General features: G+C 35.6%; 1 protein-coding gene across 4 annotated transcripts; it reads right to left on the bottom strand.

Annotated features, from left to right (window-relative positions):
• Positions 1-1367: 1367 nt before the first annotated feature.
• LOC588956 (transmembrane protein 120A) lies at positions 1368-17078 on the bottom strand. 4 transcript variants are annotated; one of them, XM_030991820.1, is made up of 13 exons: positions 16895-17078; positions 15008-15126; positions 14480-14596; positions 13415-13474; positions 12114-12209; positions 11395-11424; positions 10673-10702; positions 6571-6660; positions 5672-5799; positions 4449-4541; positions 3332-3396; positions 2949-3017; positions 1368-1982 (listed from the first exon to the last, which is right to left on the bottom strand). In XM_030991820.1, the coding sequence occupies exons 1-13, from the start codon at positions 16964-16966 to the stop codon at positions 1854-1856; spliced, it is 1098 nt and encodes a 365-aa protein (XP_030847680.1). In that variant the 5' UTR covers positions 16967-17078; the 3' UTR covers positions 1368-1853. The 4 variants fall into 4 exon arrangements, with proteins under 4 accessions (XP_030847680.1, XP_030847682.1, XP_030847681.1 ...); XM_030991822.1 differs by lacking the exon at positions 10673-10702; XM_030991821.1 differs by lacking the exon at positions 11395-11424.
• Between the last annotated feature and the right edge of the window lie 875 nt (positions 17079-17953).

Here is a 17953-nt window from a genome sequence, read left to right as displayed (position 1 = left end):
CCAGGCACTGCTTATCGTTTGATAGAAGGGGCCATATATCTTACACTTTGTTTGACTTATTATTAGATAAAAGTTTGACAGCTGCAAAATATCAATGTCAGCTTTCAAAGTTCCAGTCAATATTAATACCCCCCCCCTCCCTGCCCCCTCTAGATAGAGAAAGGACAATCTGGAGTAACTGTCAATCACTACCAGAGTAAAATACATGAAGATCCTGAAGTACCTCCAGCAAGAAATACTAGCATTATACAGTCCAGGTCCCCGTCTTACAAAGAGTTTCGATTGATCCAAATCAATTGCAAGTCCTCCAATCAATCCCATGTTTGCAGTCTTCTATCCCTTATGTACATAGCTGGGATTGATATCAATCGCAAATAAGTTGCGATTGATATCAACTCTTTGTAAGACAGGACCCAGCTCTCCATAATGTTAACGGGTCTGAATACAAATATCAACACTTATCTCAACAAATCCTCAGCAAATTTCCAGAGAACTTTGCTTCATACAACAAACCTAACCTTAATACTGGTTTAAGGCAATGTCTACAATTTTGCTTGGTAAGAGCAAATTTTTGTTACCGGCAATGATGAAAATGCGTAATAATATGTTACTTGAAGGGAGAAAAAAAACTGGAAAAAAAAATTAATAAAGGAAACAAACATTGAACTTAAATTCCTCAACCCACAGGAGAACTATCTCAAGCTCTAAAATCATTTTTATCAGATCCTGTTTGATAATTCCATGAAGTATAATTCCATAATTTTTTTGTAGCCAGAAGGGCATTAACTCATATACTTTACAGCGTTATCGCCCTTCTGGCTCCAAACGGACAAAATCATATCAATTGGTCATGATGCTATTCTTCACATGGGTTCTCGTCACTTAACATAAACAATGAGATAAAATAAATTTGCACTTTCTGTTAAAACTTCCCACCAAGTTTCTGAATACAATATAATAAAATAAAACCCTGGTACCTTTAATATAAACATCTTAATATCATGTGTGTTAATTTTAGAGAATAATGTCATAATTACTGTACAAATGAAAAACAACATATAAATTTGATGTTGCATCTGGAATTACATTTAAAAAGGTTAAAGGACAATTCACTCTCCTAATACATGTATTTCATCTTACTTGCTACCTCTATATAGAAAACAATGCCTAATCGGTGACCATTGGTCCCCCATAATCCTCTTTTTCTTATGTTAATTGAGAGCTGAGTTGATGAGATAGCCACCTGTCATTGACCCCGCTGTGTGGTCTAATCCCTCCCGGCCAAACTAGTACAGTCGGCATTTAAGAAATGAACCCTGTGAAAATAAAGTGCAGTTGTTTCAAGCATTTTTCTTCAATTTTTTTCAGTTTTTTGTGTTTTCTACTGTTTTTTTTTTCTTTAAAGTTTTATAGGTCAATTAAGTTCCTTGGCTTCAACTTGGCTGGATATATTTTCACTTTAAATTTTTTTTTTTTTTTCCTTTTGTTATTTTTATTTATTCATTTATTTACTTAATTATTATTATTTTTCATATGCTAAAAGTTGGCAACACTTTCAAATATTAGCTCAATGTATATTCTTGCTCAACAATCGGTACAACCTGCTTTCATTTGAAAAGCCAACTCATTTTACTCTTAATGATCTGTTTTGTGGGACCTGGTAAAATCAGTTGGCAAAACCTTCAACATTTTATCTCAGAACAGTTTCTCAGCTTCAAACATAGTAAGAACTTGTCACACTTAAAATTAAGCTCATTTGTTTGCGCTTACATATGTTGGGTACCTGCAAATGGATAGCAATAACTCGACAAGCAAATAAAAAGACCCCAGGTGATCTCTGCCCGAGACTTGCATCATGATCCTTTGTTCTTGGGGCTTGAGCTGGTCGACTGCATGGCCTTGAATTTGGTGAGAATGACGCCAGATGTCGTGATCATGTTTCCCAGGAAGAGGCAGAGGAAAATCACACTCGCAACAGGCACCTAGATATTAAAAATTAGATGGAAAATCAACCTTGAAAGTCGCACACTCAGATAAGGACCTTGAAACCCTATTACCCGTATATGTTATGAGAGAGATATTACGAATCATTTGTTTGACGTTATAGTGATCAAGTTTTCTTTAGAGAGAGAACTTTTGTATACTCTTGTCAATGCCTGAGCTTTTATATGTACGTGCCTGTTTGTGTTTGAGCCTGCTTTATTGTATGGAATTTCAGCTACCTGGGTTTTGTGTTATAGGTAATACCCCTTTCTAACTGGCCTGATTTTCATCGGATGCATCCGGACGCATCCGATGAAACGGCCAGTATGAATGCTACAGAGGAGAAAAAGGCGATTAAATAGCTGATGTAAAGAAGAGAAATAGGCGATTAAATTCTCCTGCTCAAGAGCAGGAGAAATTCTCATTCTATCGGTGTGACACCGATGAAACAGCCACTGTGAAAGCGACAGGGGGAAAACGGCGGTTTCACCTTTGTTTACATAAGGAAAATTCAATCGGTATTTTCATCGGTGTGACTCCGATAGAAGCCAGTTTAAAAGCAGTATAAGATGCTAATTTGTAGAAACAATAATGAAGATCAAAGGTAATTTATGAAACTATGAAAGTAATGCAGAATGTTGTTGTTGTCAATGACACATGTTACGCACTTCCTCAGGACTGTAATAATACTGCTGCTAATGATATTTGCATCATCATCATCATCATCATCTTCTTCTTCATCATCATCATCATCATCATCATCACCATTATCATCATCATCATCATCATCACCATTATCATCATCATCATCATCATCACCACCACCATCATCATCATCATCACCATTATCATCATCACCACCATCATCATCATCACCATTATCATCATCACCATCATCATCATCATCATCATCATCATCATCATCATCATCACCATCATCACCATCATCTTCTTAGTATTCTTACCATCCATTCATTGCATTCAGGATGTTTAGCAATGTGATACAGTGAGTATGCATTGTACAGTTGCCAAGTCTGTAGGAGACAAAAACACAAAACAAAAATCAAAAATAAGAATGAAATATGAAAGTGTCATTAAAGAAACATTAAAGACTATTGTTACAAGAAAATTCTAATAATAACATATGACTTAACACCTTCATCCAAATAAATGTACAAAGATTTCATTAACAAAATTGTGGTATGAGTTTTTTTGAGTGATGCAACAACTTAGTTTGGTAAATGCTCATCAAATGATAAAAATATATGACAAGGGCAGTGCCAATTTATATAAAATAAAGTAATTCATAATAAACAAAAGGGGGATGCATATAGATATATGTACTTACGTATGCTACAAAAAGAAATGGTAGCAAGAATGTTAACCCCCTCCACATCCAATTCTGGAAACCCTCTGTAAAGGAAAGAGAAAGGAGAAGAAAAAGTAAGTGGAAAATGCAAAAGCTATTGCTAATCATTTGCTTCATAGCCACCAAGGAATATCTCTGTGTAAATGATCTGAAAAGTATCTAGATCTACACACATTGTACTTCAGCAAATTTGATTTTTTTTGTTTGTTTTTTTTTGTTTGTTTTTTGTTCTGTTCTTCAGAATTAGCTAGTAGTCTTGTCTCATAAGTAATTAAGAAGGAAATTGCTAAAACTTTTCACAATTCAAAGGCCTAGGCAAAGTAATCATGAATTCAAACAAATTCAAACACATTATATGCTCTTACATATGGTGACTTATTGTTGACTTAGTGGGGTTTTAAAGCAATACTGAACAGATAACCTTCCTGTCTTAGCGTACTGTGTATTACACAGCGCCATCTTATGGTTAACTTGCCAATAGTGCTAACCAAATACCAAATTTCTGCTTTATTTAATAGCGGACAGATGGAAAAACCAACAGCGCAGTTGGAGAAACAGCGAGTTACGCGACCATACTGCTACAGCTGACCCGAGATGGCGCTTTTGCTTTAGGGGATTTTGAGGTAGTGCTCATCCTACAGTATGGCTTTAAACTTCATCCAAAGTTAGGACAGACATTTATGTAAATCTTGTAAATCGCATCTACATGCACATAACTTGCGAAGTACAAAGGACAAGCTGCTTCTAAAGCTACCTCACTCAAAATCAAAAGTAACGATTGGAGATTGTGCTTTCAGTTGCATCGCTCCAAAGCTTTTGAATAACCTACCGATAGACTTAAGAAAACCCTCATCTGTTGCTGTCTTCAAAGTTTTGTTGGAAACGCACTTGTTTTCAGGAGCTTTTGAATAGTTTCTTAACTATTTGTAATTCAAAAAAATAAATTGTGTGTTTGTAAAGTAGCAATGTCAGGAGTTTCGTTTTCATCACAGCACAGTAGAGTATTTATATAGTAGCTGCAATGCTAATTGATCTAACTACTAATTATTGTAATTAGCTTTTGATGTAAAACAAAAGACAAGTCTATAATACTTACCTACAGTGATGTACATGTCACTTTTCTCCCCTAGAGCTCTTAATCTATATAGACATCCACTTTGGTAGTAATACTGGATCAATTGAACCACACCTACAGACAAGGAAAACGGATGTATAAAGATTAAATCATGGTAAAATCAGACTTCTCATCCTACAGTCATGTTTATGTGTAAAAACCTGCTATAGTGATCACCTGTATAGAAAGACCACCTGTCTACAAAGACCACATTTTTTGTTTCCCTTGAAAATGGTTTCTCATTGAAACATGTACTAAAGGAACCTGTACATGAAGACCACCTGCCTATAAAGTCCTCTTTTTTTGTTTCCCTTAAAAATGGTTTCGCATTGAAGCCTGTACTAAAGGAGCCTGTACATAAAGACCACCTGCCAATAAAGACCACTTTTCTTGTCTCCCTTGTGTGGTCTTTACAGACAGGTTTCACTGTATATGAGTCTTCTTCATATCAAGAGATCAATTTTCTTTACCATATCCTGGAGCTCCTTATCAAAAACATGGATGCACCCTTATTTGCTTCAAAAGTAACAAAAAGACAACAGGGATGCATTCCTTTGTTCAAATGCTGCGGGAAAGACACGCCAAAGACTTGGCTAAGATTCCTAAAAGTGAGAACATGTTGATTTATTTTACCGGTCTGATATTTCAGGCAATACAAAACATTCCCCAAAATTCAATATTGAAATGCTCTGTTTGTTTGATTGTTTTCCCATTCAGAAAAGTTATAGATGAGGAAAGGTATCATGAACTACAGTAACTGATCTATGCAAAATTGCAAATTCAATGAATCATTGTACCAAAAGATCTGTTCTTATTGTTTCAAGCTGGCAATTGAATGCTACACATCAGCTCCCCCTTCCCCACCCCCAAAAAACTTCAATTCTATTCATACAGGTGTCGTGGGCGAGTGGTTACGTCCTATGACTGTCGGATCACAACGTCCACGGTTCGAGTCCCGCTGCGGCACTAACATCCTGTGGCAAGACATTGATCTACATTTGCCACAATCAACCCAGGTGATGTAAATGGGTACCTGGCAGGAATTAATTCCTCGAAATGCTAGAGCGCCGTAATGGCAGCACAGCTAAAGTCGGGGTAATAATCTCCTACTTTGGAAGTGCTTAGAAACTTAATTGTAATTCGCGCAATATAAAAGCAGAGTATTGTTATTGTTATACACATATTTTGAAGGATTATGTACTTACTGAGGTAGAGAGAGAAGAGCATGAACTGATTTCTGAACATGCGATAGCTGACACTGTCTGGCCAAATCAACAGGATTGCTGTCAACATAACAGTCAGGTAATGATGAACTACCCACCAGCCTTTTATTCTGAAATATAAACATATGTGTAGTATAGATAAAGCTAGTTCCAAACATACACCAATATAAACATGAAATAATATAAATGGGACTGTGGTGAATGAATATGCGCATTTGTAAAAACATGGGTGACAGTAAAATGATCTCAATGTTGAACCCCGGCAAAGACCCTATCTCTGTCCCCCCCCCCCCCCCCCCCCCCTCCCATCCAGAAAAAATATATAAAAGAAGAAAAAAAAAACAGAATAATATGCATTTATTTGCATGTATGTATTGCAATGTTTGATCCAGCAAGATGGCTTCACAATGCCTAATACACAAGGTTCATGCCAGTGCATAACATACTTCAGTGTGAGAGATTTCAGCAGAAAATTACTATGTAAACTCACCCTCACTAGGGTACCAACAAGTGTAATAGATTGTTAATGCACACTTTCACATTGCTAAAATACTTTGGTCCTCCCGACCAATTCCTTCACGGATGGAAGGCCTTCTCACTTCATTAGGTCTAAGCATTAACATTTCCTGCCAAGTACCCTATAGGCCTGTCTTCACTAGCTTGAGATTGCCAAATATCCCGCTATTTGAACTATCCCGATCACAAACTATCCAGATCATTTGCATCTTCATCAGCCCGAAGTTGCAATTAGAGGAATATTTGGTTGGGATTGTCCCAAGACATCTTGGGATTATTTCCCAAATCTGAAATAGCGGGCTATTTGGCAATCTCGAGATGATGAGGACGCGCCTATTACCAGTGCATGTCGAAGCTAATCTTACCTTGATCCATTGTGTCTGAGAATAGATTCCCTGATGACCAGCGTACAGTAGAACCAGACCAGGAGAAAGTGATAGCAGGCATCACAGATCCTGAAAGAGTAATTAAAAAAAAAGATTTAGTATACATACAAACAGATGGATGGGGACAGGGCAAGCCAAAGTCTCATGTAAGATCTTGACTTAAATTTACTCCATTTAAATGTAGAGTACGTGTACACTTGGAATAATAGGCTCAACATTGAAGGAAAGTCATAAGACTTAATACACGTAGTGTCCTTTGATGGGGCTGCCAAAGTCTATACTGGTAATAAACTTTCAATTTGACTATCCTCTATTTAGAGGAAACTGTAGCCCACGTTTCATTTGTATCTTAAAGATATAGACCGGTAGTGGTAAAATTGCGGTTAAAGAGATTTGGGCGCAAAATATCCATTCAATATTGTATAAATATTGCCTTCAGAGGTTTACATGTAGATGGCAATACTTCAATCTAAATTAGCAAAAAAGCAGAAACATATGCCCAAATGTTCAAAGTTGCAGTGCATTTGCGATATCTTTCCAGGCCGGATTAATAAGCTAATTTACCAAATATATCAATTAGTAGGCGGTTTTCCGGTAAAATTAGTATCATCACGTATTAGTCAAAACATATTCTTTCACAAGATTGGTAATAACAGTTTCCATATCATTTTTTTGAGAGGGGGGCATTTCCAAAACTGGTCTATACCTTTAAGACAATAAGGACTACCGGTACTCTAGTATTGTGTTACATTGCTGTTCAAAGAAACCCACAACACGTGAGGACTTCCATATTATATACCATCTGCAAGTCTATATTACCTTTGCATAGATAACAAAATTGTACGGGAAACAAAGTTCCAAGGAAATGGTAGTTCAATGTTCATACTGATGACAAACATCTTTCCTTTTCAATTCTGTTTTGTTGTGTTGTCTCATCTATTTCTTATTTATTTGCAAATCATGCAACCGATATCAAACACAAAGAGTAAATGTATAATATCAAATTGCTTTTGAAAAGGAAGTCCTTCTTAGAAACTTCTACCATTTATAGCCCTGGGCCCCAACTTGTCATCAGTGACAAATGACAGTTTTTGTTATACCGGTAAGCTAGTGAAATCTTTGCTTCCGTTGGTTATCAGCGGATTTGTCACTGATTTTTGTCATTTGTCGTTTAAAAAAAGGCTGTGTGAAACGGGTCCCAGGAGTCTCTGATCATCATTATGTGGAGAACGAGAAGGACATTGACTATACAATGGATTTGAAGGTCACAGTTTTCCACCATTGTGATTCAGCAACAACAAAAAAACCTTGACAATGTCAATAAGAAACGCCCCAATACTAATAAGAGTAACCAGGCCAGCCAAGACAAAAGACAAAATCATAATTCCATGCAGTAAACTGATAAATCTCATCATGCCTATATCCTTCCATTTTACACCAACTAAATCCCTAGTCTAGACATTCCCAACATGTAGTCAAGTTTATATGTTAACTGAACTCTGTCCTATATTTGAAGTACCTACTACTGTATACAACATGATAAAACTAAACACTGTAATAAACCATAAGACACAGACGTATGACTGAAATTTTGAATGTATATATAGTAAATACTGAGATCTATCTACAGCAGGATAAACCAATAAGGCACACAAGGTGACATAAAAAAAACATTTAAAGGAGAATGAAACCCAGCAAACATCAGCCAATCATCTTATTCATTGTGCAACACCGTCCTAAGCAGGTCAATGGATACCGTAATTAACGTTGTATAAACCGCCCTTGTGTATTAACCGCACCCCTCCTTTTTTCCCTTTTTTTTTGCCGAGTCTGTCGGCAGCAAGCCAGGTCCATGTTAAAAAACCCACGCGGGAAGGCCTTTCATTTAACTGTGAGGTGCAGTTGAATGTGTAAGATCATTAATGTAAAGTAAAAAACAGTAGAGGACCTAGGATAGAATCTTAAGGTACGCCGTGTGTAATAGAAGAAAAATTGGAGGAATTATTATTATAAACTATATATTGAGATCTATCAGAAAGATTACTTTCAAACCAAGATGACAGACAAATTGGAGTGTTGTTCTAGTTTCCGAGTGGTGAGTCAACACATCGATTACTGAGCTGGGAGACATTGCCAGGCATAGCGCCAGGTGGAGGGGCATAAATCAAAACTTTTTTTGTTGTTCTTGTACCTGTGTATAAGACGCACCCCCCCCCCCAACTTTGAATTTTTTTTTCGGCGGCAAAAAAGTGTGGTTAATACAACGTTAATTACGGTATGTACTAGTCATCACAATTGCAATAAAGATGGTGACAAATGGGAGAATGGCTAGAAAGGAAACTGCAAACTTTGGAGAAATAGTTTTCCAAGTACTACTGTAATTGTAAGTACCAATCATATAGGATTCATTTTAAAATTTTCATAACTGGCTGACAATATAGAATGAGATTATAATCTAACGTTTGTTGGGTTTCATTTTCCTTTAAATTACCCACATACATGTACACAGGTAAGAAGGTTACGGTATTGATATATTCACAAACGTTTAATAATATCATTTTTACACCTTGTGAATTATAGTACAGTAAGACTTACATGTAGGTAGCTTGACACTATTTCTCATGTCTTTTTATTTAATTTTTAAAATTCTCTAAAATTCCCATGGTACATATTAAACACAATCATAATACACATTCAATAAGTACAATAATAAATCAACTTTTATCCAGAAGAACTGAAAAATCATTGCTAGAGAAAACTAAAATGCATGCAAGAACACATTGAAATTTTGGTCAAAATCCCTCTAATCATGCACTTATAATCTCTGTTCAGCTCATATTTGAATAGTTCCCCCAACCTTTAGAATTATGATATATAAAACTTTCAAGAACTTCTTCACCCTTGTGACACACATATTCATATCAAAAGATTAATAGATCTACATGGTCTACAGGCACACAATCCCCAAGACTAATTATTCCTTATTTCAGTGATTTCCTTCTCACAAATGTACATGTACATTTTGCAAATTTGTCAAATTTTGCATCAAATGCTCATTGTTGCCCAAAATAAGTAATTTATCCATGTACATGTAGACTAGCAAACAAACATTGAAGTTGAACTAGTCATAAGTATATGTACATGTTAAATACCAACAAATCATAAACATAAATGACAAAATAACACAAATCCATGGTTACTACAGCATCTACTGTATATAAACAAACACTACCCAAAAAACAATATTCTGTTTCATATAGTGAAACATTTTATTTTCCAGGAGGAAAATTATTCACACAATTTATCTCTTTATTCCCTCATATATAAATCTTATTTAGCCAAGATACCCATTAGCAGAGAAGAGGGACCTGCATAAACAATTAGTTAATTGGTTAACCCCACATTTAATGACAATACCAGACAAAAAACATCACATGCAGCATCACAAGACCTTGAAGCGGTTCACCAGACCCCCTTGAACTAATATCGAACAGGAAGGAAGCACTAGCTACACGTATACTTGTATGCAGGTACCATCGTATGATTTATGCAATTATACAGTGAAACCTGTTCATTAAGCAACCACCTGTATATATTTAAATACCAACCATTTGTAGAGAGCACATTTTTTATGGTTTCCCTTGCACAATGTTACCCATCAAAAACGTGTACTAAAGGAACCTTTCTGTTGAGACTACCTGCATATAAAGACCTGGGCCCTGTTGCACAAAACTTACCATTGATGGTAACTTTGCCACCAATGGCACTACCATGGTAACAGGGCTCAACAGCCAATCAAAATCAAGGTTTCCATGGTAGTTACCATTGATGGAAAATACCATAAATGGTAAGTTTTGTGCGACGGGGCCCAGGGCATTGTTTCAAGAAACCGTCCAAGTTCACCGACATCCCATTGAAACACTTACTAAATTTAATACACAAGTTTCAATGACTTGTCTAAGAACTTGTACTTAAGACTGTTTCGTGAAACACTACCCAAGAGTATTGTGTCCCTCAAGAGTGATCTTTGCGTACAGGTTTCACTGTACAATATTTTTGATGGTTCACAATCTCTGCTTACCTGCCCAAGCGATTAGGACTGTTCATAGGACTGGGCAATGGATGGAGTGGTAAAGATGAGAGTTAAGATCCATGGAGGAATGAGGGTTATTTTGTTACATATTAGATAGATGATGAATGAGACACAGTACTAATGTAAGGCTGGAAATAAAAAGCTGTACAAGAATGCAACATGATGATTATTAATGCTTACTGTACATGAAAGGTTGGCACTTGGAAATATTTCATATATACAAAGCCTCCCCTTGCTTTCAATGTTCGATCGATAGCACAATAAACAATGAAACATAATGATATACATTGTCTTGATCAAAACACTGAATAACTGCCCCCGACACACACATACATACACTACCAACTGCACAGAATACATTACATAATATGTCATTACATTTAAAAAATGCAATGACATATATACATGTACATGTATGTACAAAATGATTGTAGGAATATATCTACATTATATTATACCTATTACATACAGTGAAGTGGTATACACCTAATGCCCTCTATACAGAGATAATTTTCTGATTTGATTAAATGACAAAAACGAGGGGGGGGGGGGGTGGGAGTGAAACTACCAAATGAACACTCATGTAACCATGTTCACAAAACCCAATGTATCACACAATTTTGAATCATATAAATAATATGAATGTGAACATAATTGTACATGTACACGTAGCATTTCATTTGTGTGAAAGAATCCAGGTTTTCCCTTACCATGTAGGTGTAGCTTGGCTCATATCTTCACTGTGATTCAATCAGGGATATATTTTGGTTGAAAACAAATATATCTACACAGATAATTCTCACTACCCCAGTAACCCCACCTTCTCTAGGGAAAGTATATGTGCAGGTATGTATTACATCAAAGTCACCTTTATCCTCTCCAACTAATCATCTTCCATTCTATTTCCTTTTTCATAGTAGACTTACATGAATATACAGAATAATTGTCCAAGGTTCCCTGAACAGCACCACAAAGAGTGAGATTTTTGTTTCTCACTCAGAATCAAAATGTTTATTCAAACAAATTTTATTCTTTTTCTAAAATATATGTTTATAATACAGTATTCCATGATAGAATCCTTTCTTATTCTCCTCTCTTTATTTTTCTCCCCTTTCTAGTTGGCTTTGACAGTCACTCACAACCACTGAACTCAAAGTTAAAGACAAAAGTTATTGTTTTTCTTGAAATTAGTTAAGGTTAGCAAGAATTTGGAAAATTTAACATACTGATTAGTTCATTAATGGTTAATTTATCTTCATGACAGAATCTGTCTGTAAAACATGAGAGAAAGGAAGTGTTATAATTAATCTTTAGCAACAGCTGTAACAAGAAATATTCAGATCAGTAAATATGAATATACCCCCACAGCCCTATAGCTGGGGTACCAGTACAATCAAGTCAAAGCATGGGTTAATTAACATGTTAATACCTGTTCTTGATGAAGAATGTATTGATGGTAGCTCCCACCAGCATGATGATAGAGAGATAGAGCTTGAACCTCTCATACTCCTCCTTGTAAGCAAACCTGATCAAATTGAAAAGAAAATAGTAGATGAGAATGAGAACACAGGATAATGAAACAACAGGATAAAACGTACAACCATGCGGAACAATGGTCTGAAAATCAGGACTTATTACTTATTGGCTCTATAGCTCCTAAGTCAATTTGACAACTAAAAGTCGTTATTTTCCCACTTTAGGACATTTCCAAGCCCCATTTTTGTAAGGGGAGTTCTAAATTAGTATTATCTTTCAAATGCCACTGGAATTTAACCTTTTCATTTTTTTTTGGCCTGCAAAAGGGACATAAAGTGGACATAGTTTTGAGTTGATGCAAATTTCATATCATTGCAAAGGGGAAGCCTTACTGATCAAATATAACAACTTTCCTCTTCAAAATATGTTTGGGGCCCGCGGTAATCATCTCTCAAAAATGTTAATTTTGAGATCCAGATTTTCTGCCTTCAGCGGTCCTCTGTAGAGCGTTAAGATTCGGGACGTCACATGCAAGACACAGCTAGCCACAAATTGCAATTTACGTCTTTCCATGATATCTACATGTATATGATTTTTCAGCAAATTATTCATGTTTTTCAAGAGAAAATCTTTTCATCCATTTTTCATGAATTTTCTTTGGGTGACTGCTTTAAAGGAAATACAATAAGTCAGGCAGGGATATTGAAAGGAATTTGGAAAATGCATTCTGGACTTGTGAAAAATAATGGGAGTTCAGAAAAATTTGTTTAATATTTATTATCTGGAGTTATTATTTTTATTTTGCAATTTTGCAGCTATGTTGAAGGGCAAGTCAAATGCATGTACCATTACATACTGTACATAACCAACTTATTATTAACATAAACTGACATATGAATATAAGTTTAGTTGATGTTTTGTCTGATTCAAAATCTACTAGGGTTATCAGCTTGATACAGTCATCAGATATACTAAAATCTTAGATGTGGTCAGTAGAAAATGAGACAAAGTAGCTTGGACTTGTCCTGAAAGGAATTATTAAGTCACCACTTTTCACTTATCGATACATCTGATCATTTACAAATAACTGATTACAAAACTACCCTCCAAAACTAATTTTTTTTTTTTTTTTTTTCAATAATAAAAATGAAATTCTTTTATTGATGAAGGGTCGTTATTATCTGGTAGACTTTAGCAACCCATTGATACTGTTTCTGTAGCCTAGGGCACAATACTAAATGCTTCAAATCTCACCTGTCTTTTTTACTCAAGATGGAAACACTGACTGGTCCAAGTGTGGTACTCAACAAGAAGCTAGCAAAAAGAAAAAGAAATTGATATGAATTATCAAAGATGGTATCAACAAGCTTACAAAACACCTCAAATATAATAGTTTCTAAACAGGGATTATAAAAAAAATAGACAGATGAAGAACTGATGTTTCTTTAAGATTTGAAAGGGAAAATAAAATATTCTGTAGAGATACAAATTATTTTGTCAATGTTTTAATAAATGTTAGGTTAATGTCACATTGTTGTCTAAGCTATGAACGTTCATGGCCCTATTCATAAACAGACCATTATTTTTTTCTTAATGGATGTAATATACACACACATCATAACTGGCTTATGTAAGAGGTGTAATTAAAATCATTCACAATCATTGTCTAATTGTAGATATAGATGAATCTAACTTTGGTGAATATAATTTTGATTGATTAATCAGCAAAGATCAATCTTAAATATATGCTAAAATAACCAAAGTACAGCAGGATATCAATGGCATTTTCTTTTAGACTTGATCAAAGGTGCATAGTATCATCATTCAAAGAAAAAGCACAACCAAAAACAACAAAACTAATGCCCAAATGGCACTTTTCTCTCATAGAAGAACATGGGGTCAGGATCTTGGTATGGCGTTTATTACAATGAGCGATTTCAAGTTGGGTGTTTTAGCCTGGTGTTAGAGTTTATTAAACACCAACACAAGCCTTCAAAACCGAAATGGAAATCAGCTGGTCTAAAGGCTTTTACCTCTGAATATTGACAACTTCTGGTAGCTAGTGTTATCGATTTTGCAAAATTGTCATCTGTTAAACCGACCTTTATGGCTGGTGTTAATTCTTTTACGTACAAATGCCCTTTTCACTAACACTAGCCCCTAGGGATTAAGCAAATGTTGATTTCCAGTTCGGTGTCAGTGTTAAGCTATCAATATTGATATCAGGCTCCTAATTTCATCAGCTCTTGACTGCTCTAAACACTAAATCACTCAATCTCTACTCAAAATATGTAAACACGGTATGACTTTAAAACTTACTTGTTGGACCTTGGGAGAGTATCCAGCACCTCAATACAATTCTTCTTCCTGTCTTCAACCAAAGTCTTCAGCTCATTACACTTGGCCTTCTCCTCTCCACTCAGGCCTGGGCTTTTTCTTTGAAGAAAAATACAAAGATACATGTCATCACAGTTGACTTTGACTTCCAAACTTCACCTCAAAGGAACGAATACAAACTAATTTTTTCAAGTAATTGGAAATTTACATGTAAAAAAGCTGCCCTTCATCATAGATATTTGACATGTCTTATTTTGTTGACTTATACAGCCTATAAAGTATGGCAAAGAATTAAAATGAAAGATGAATTTTGATGCACATATATTTTAACTGTAAATTAAGTGATTTTTTTTTTCTTCTCCAATTCATAACTACAATTTTGTTTAGCTATTTCATGAGATTTCATAAAATAACTTTATAATTTGTGGCTATATAATTGACCACATTGAATGCATAATTATCATCAGACAAGACATTAGAAGAATTTGAAAATTGAGTTAGTGGACTTACTCTTTGATTCCTTCTGCAATCTGCTTATATCTTTTCTTCTGATGGCCTACCAAAGTTGCACACTTTTTCTGCATTGACTGAACTTCCTCAAGCTTATCCTTGTACTTTTTATGAAGCTCCTGAAATAGAAAAGTAGAATTAAGATATTATTACGATGAGAAGGTTCTACTGTTCTACATCATTTCTCCTGCACCTCACCCAACACAAGATTTATACTCAAGCAGCAAAATATTAACGAAAAAAACATCTAAGATTTACCCATGACTGTGATGGTTTATATATGGTTTGTATATCATTAAGAATACCCGGTAGTTAAGATTCGTAAGTCATAACAATATCACATTTTAAAATGGAGCTCCTCCTCGTTGTAGTTGAAATCAATAGATTTTAATCAAAAATAATGTTTTATCATCATCAATCTACTATTTAATTGTGTTCAGATTTGACACAAAAATAAAAGTGGCACAGTCTATGAAATTTGGCCATAGATATCTAAATATCCTATAGATTCTGACATAAATGAGAGAGGGAGCCAAAGCCATAGGCCTGGGCGAACGTAATGCTAACTCAGTCTCTGGTTCTAAACCGGGTTTGTCCTTAGGCTTAGAAACGAGGGGCAAAGGAACGCTGGTAAAATCCCCCTCCCCCGAGTTATGTTTGATCTTCACAAAGTTACATTGCAATGGCAAACAACATGATCAAAAATCTAATTAATTTAGAATTTTAAAAAAAAACTAAAATTGAGTTTGTTTGTTTAAACTTTAATTTTAATCAAAATTCATAAATGTCTTGCTAGAAAAATCCCCACACCTAGACTATGCTACGGTAGAAATAATCTAAGCACACGTAGTAGTAGTAGTTATCAAGCATGTTAACATTAGTTTTTAAAATTGCACAAAACAAAATTACAGACAATCACATTTCTCAGAAATAACGCCCCTCACACACACACACTAGAACTAGTGACACACACCTGGGCAGCCTTAGTTCATCGGGTCTCTACTGGGCCAGCCGTTGATTAATATACAAATAACGCACGTCCCAGAGTGCAATAGCGGTGAATGCAGTACGCGCGAGGTTTCTTTAGATTGGTGCCGCTCTGTGAACGAGCCGCTTGCGGCGAGTTGACAGTGCGAACCATCTGAAGAAACCGAGCGAACACTGCATTTACGTTTCGCACAACAGGGTCAAGTGCGTTATTTGTTTTATAAAATAGCGACACAAACAGCAACAAACAAAAGTTTAGATCTTAAGTATACGAGAGTTCGATCTAGTCTAGATCTAGAGTTATGTTGGTTCTAGAAATAAAATGAGGGTCTAAGACCTTGCAGGCTTACCAAAAAGTCCACGGGATTCATTGTTTGATTAAAAATAAAATGCATAGGGTGTCTAGAGACGAGTCTACATCAGACAGCTGAAATTCCTGGCTTCATTATAAAATCCAAAAGTCAAAACGGGTCTAAATCCAAGGCAAAAGTAAAACAAAAATTTGCTTTCTAATAATACCCCGCTCTAGCTCTATAGCTAGAGCTAAGCTACGCGTACGCTAGCTGCGCTTGGGATCATGGTGGAGCGTACAATATTAGCTACGCGTAGCCTACAATAATTGCAATGCAACTCGAGGGAGCGCGTACTACACGTACGCGCGCGCACTGGATCTCCATGGTCACGCGTACGCACCGTGCAATATAACTTTTTACTGCGCTTTTTCTGCACTCATTTCTGCAAAATCGTGCTTGCATCAAAATTTTTTCAATGTCATGTGACGCGTATTGACCAATCACGATGCTTAAAATACTAGAGCCATTTTATAAATTACGCTGGCTGATCCAACCCGGACCCTACAGCAGAAGGAAAACAATAGTTAAACAACTAATTTATACGTACTTTCATTGATTCATACTCTTTCGCCAAATCGTCTATTTCTTCTGCAAATCCTGTTAAACAAGAATCAGCCATACTGACAGCTTTTCGGGTAGATTATATCCAAAAATTGATTTCGTTGACGTGGATTATAGAACTTCCTTTCGGCATTATCGACCGATCTGATGCAAATGTCATCATAGGTCACCAAACAGCTGTTATGAGAACATAACTTGTGACAAAATAAATTTTATTTTTTAACATTCCGTTTTAAAATTGAGTTTTTTTACCATTTTAAAATATAAACTGTAATTTTAAATTATTTATATGTATTAAAATTATTATATAATGCATAAAATTAGTATTTTATATACATTAAAATAGATTGTTTAAATTGGTAACACACTGATTTCTCATGATAGCCTGCCCTGCCTTTCATACTGGTAGGCAATCTTTTGGAACCTGTAGAGGTTTGCGCACGTCACTACGTAAAGGAAATGTTGACGCCCCCTAATGAATATGCATTATGCTTGTGCCGACACGGCGTGTGTACTGTCCGTTCACGCTGTGCATGCATATCTATCTATAGGCTATGACAGCACATCTGCACTATATACTGATTCAAGAAAGGGAATATATGTATTTCACTACACTTGTATTGTTTTGAATATATTAATTGCATCTATACTTGCATCAATTAAGTTAGTGCATATGCATCTAACCTGTTCCAAACTGCATTTTGCGTGTCCCAAATTTATATCTTTTTCATAGGTGCATTATTTGCATCAATCAAGTTATTGCATTGTACATGTTCCAAGCTGCCTTCTACGTGTTTCAAAATTTCTATCTTTCGGTATTTGTATTGTTTTGACTACACACTCCCATCAATCAAATTATTGCATTGTACATGTTCCAAGCTGCATTCTACGTGTTCCGAAATGTCTATCTTTTGGTAATTGTGTTGTTTTGTCTACACACTCCCATCATCCAAATTATTGCATTGTACATGTTCCAAGCTGCATTCTACGTGTTCCAAATTTTCTATCTTTTGGTAATTGTGTGTTTTGCCTACACACTCCCAGT

The sequence above is a fragment of the Strongylocentrotus purpuratus genome, unplaced genomic scaffold (genome assembly GCF_000002235.5).
Source record: "Strongylocentrotus purpuratus isolate Spur 01 unplaced genomic scaffold, Spur_5.0 spur5_scaffold_2, whole genome shotgun sequence".
Taxonomy (NCBI): Eukaryota; Metazoa; Echinodermata; class Echinoidea; order Camarodonta; family Strongylocentrotidae; genus Strongylocentrotus; species Strongylocentrotus purpuratus.
This window is presented reverse-complemented; position numbering and strand designations above follow the sequence as displayed.

What these genes read in the sequence shown, in the direction of transcription:
- LOC588956 (XM_030991820.1), bottom strand. Translation starts at nt 16,966, where the DNA reads ATGGCTGATTCTTGTTTAACAGGATTTGCAGAAGAAATAGACGATTTG. An exon ending in ATCTTGAGTAAAAAAGACAG is followed by an intron (nt 12,210 to 13,414) that starts GTGAGATTTGAA and finishes CAATTTGATCAG; the next exon opens with GTTTGCTTACAAGGAGGAGT. An exon ending in GCTCTTCTCTCTCTACCTCA is followed by an intron (nt 4,542 to 5,671) that starts GTAAGTACATAA and finishes CCTTGTCTGTAG; the next exon opens with GTGTGGTTCAATTGATCCAG.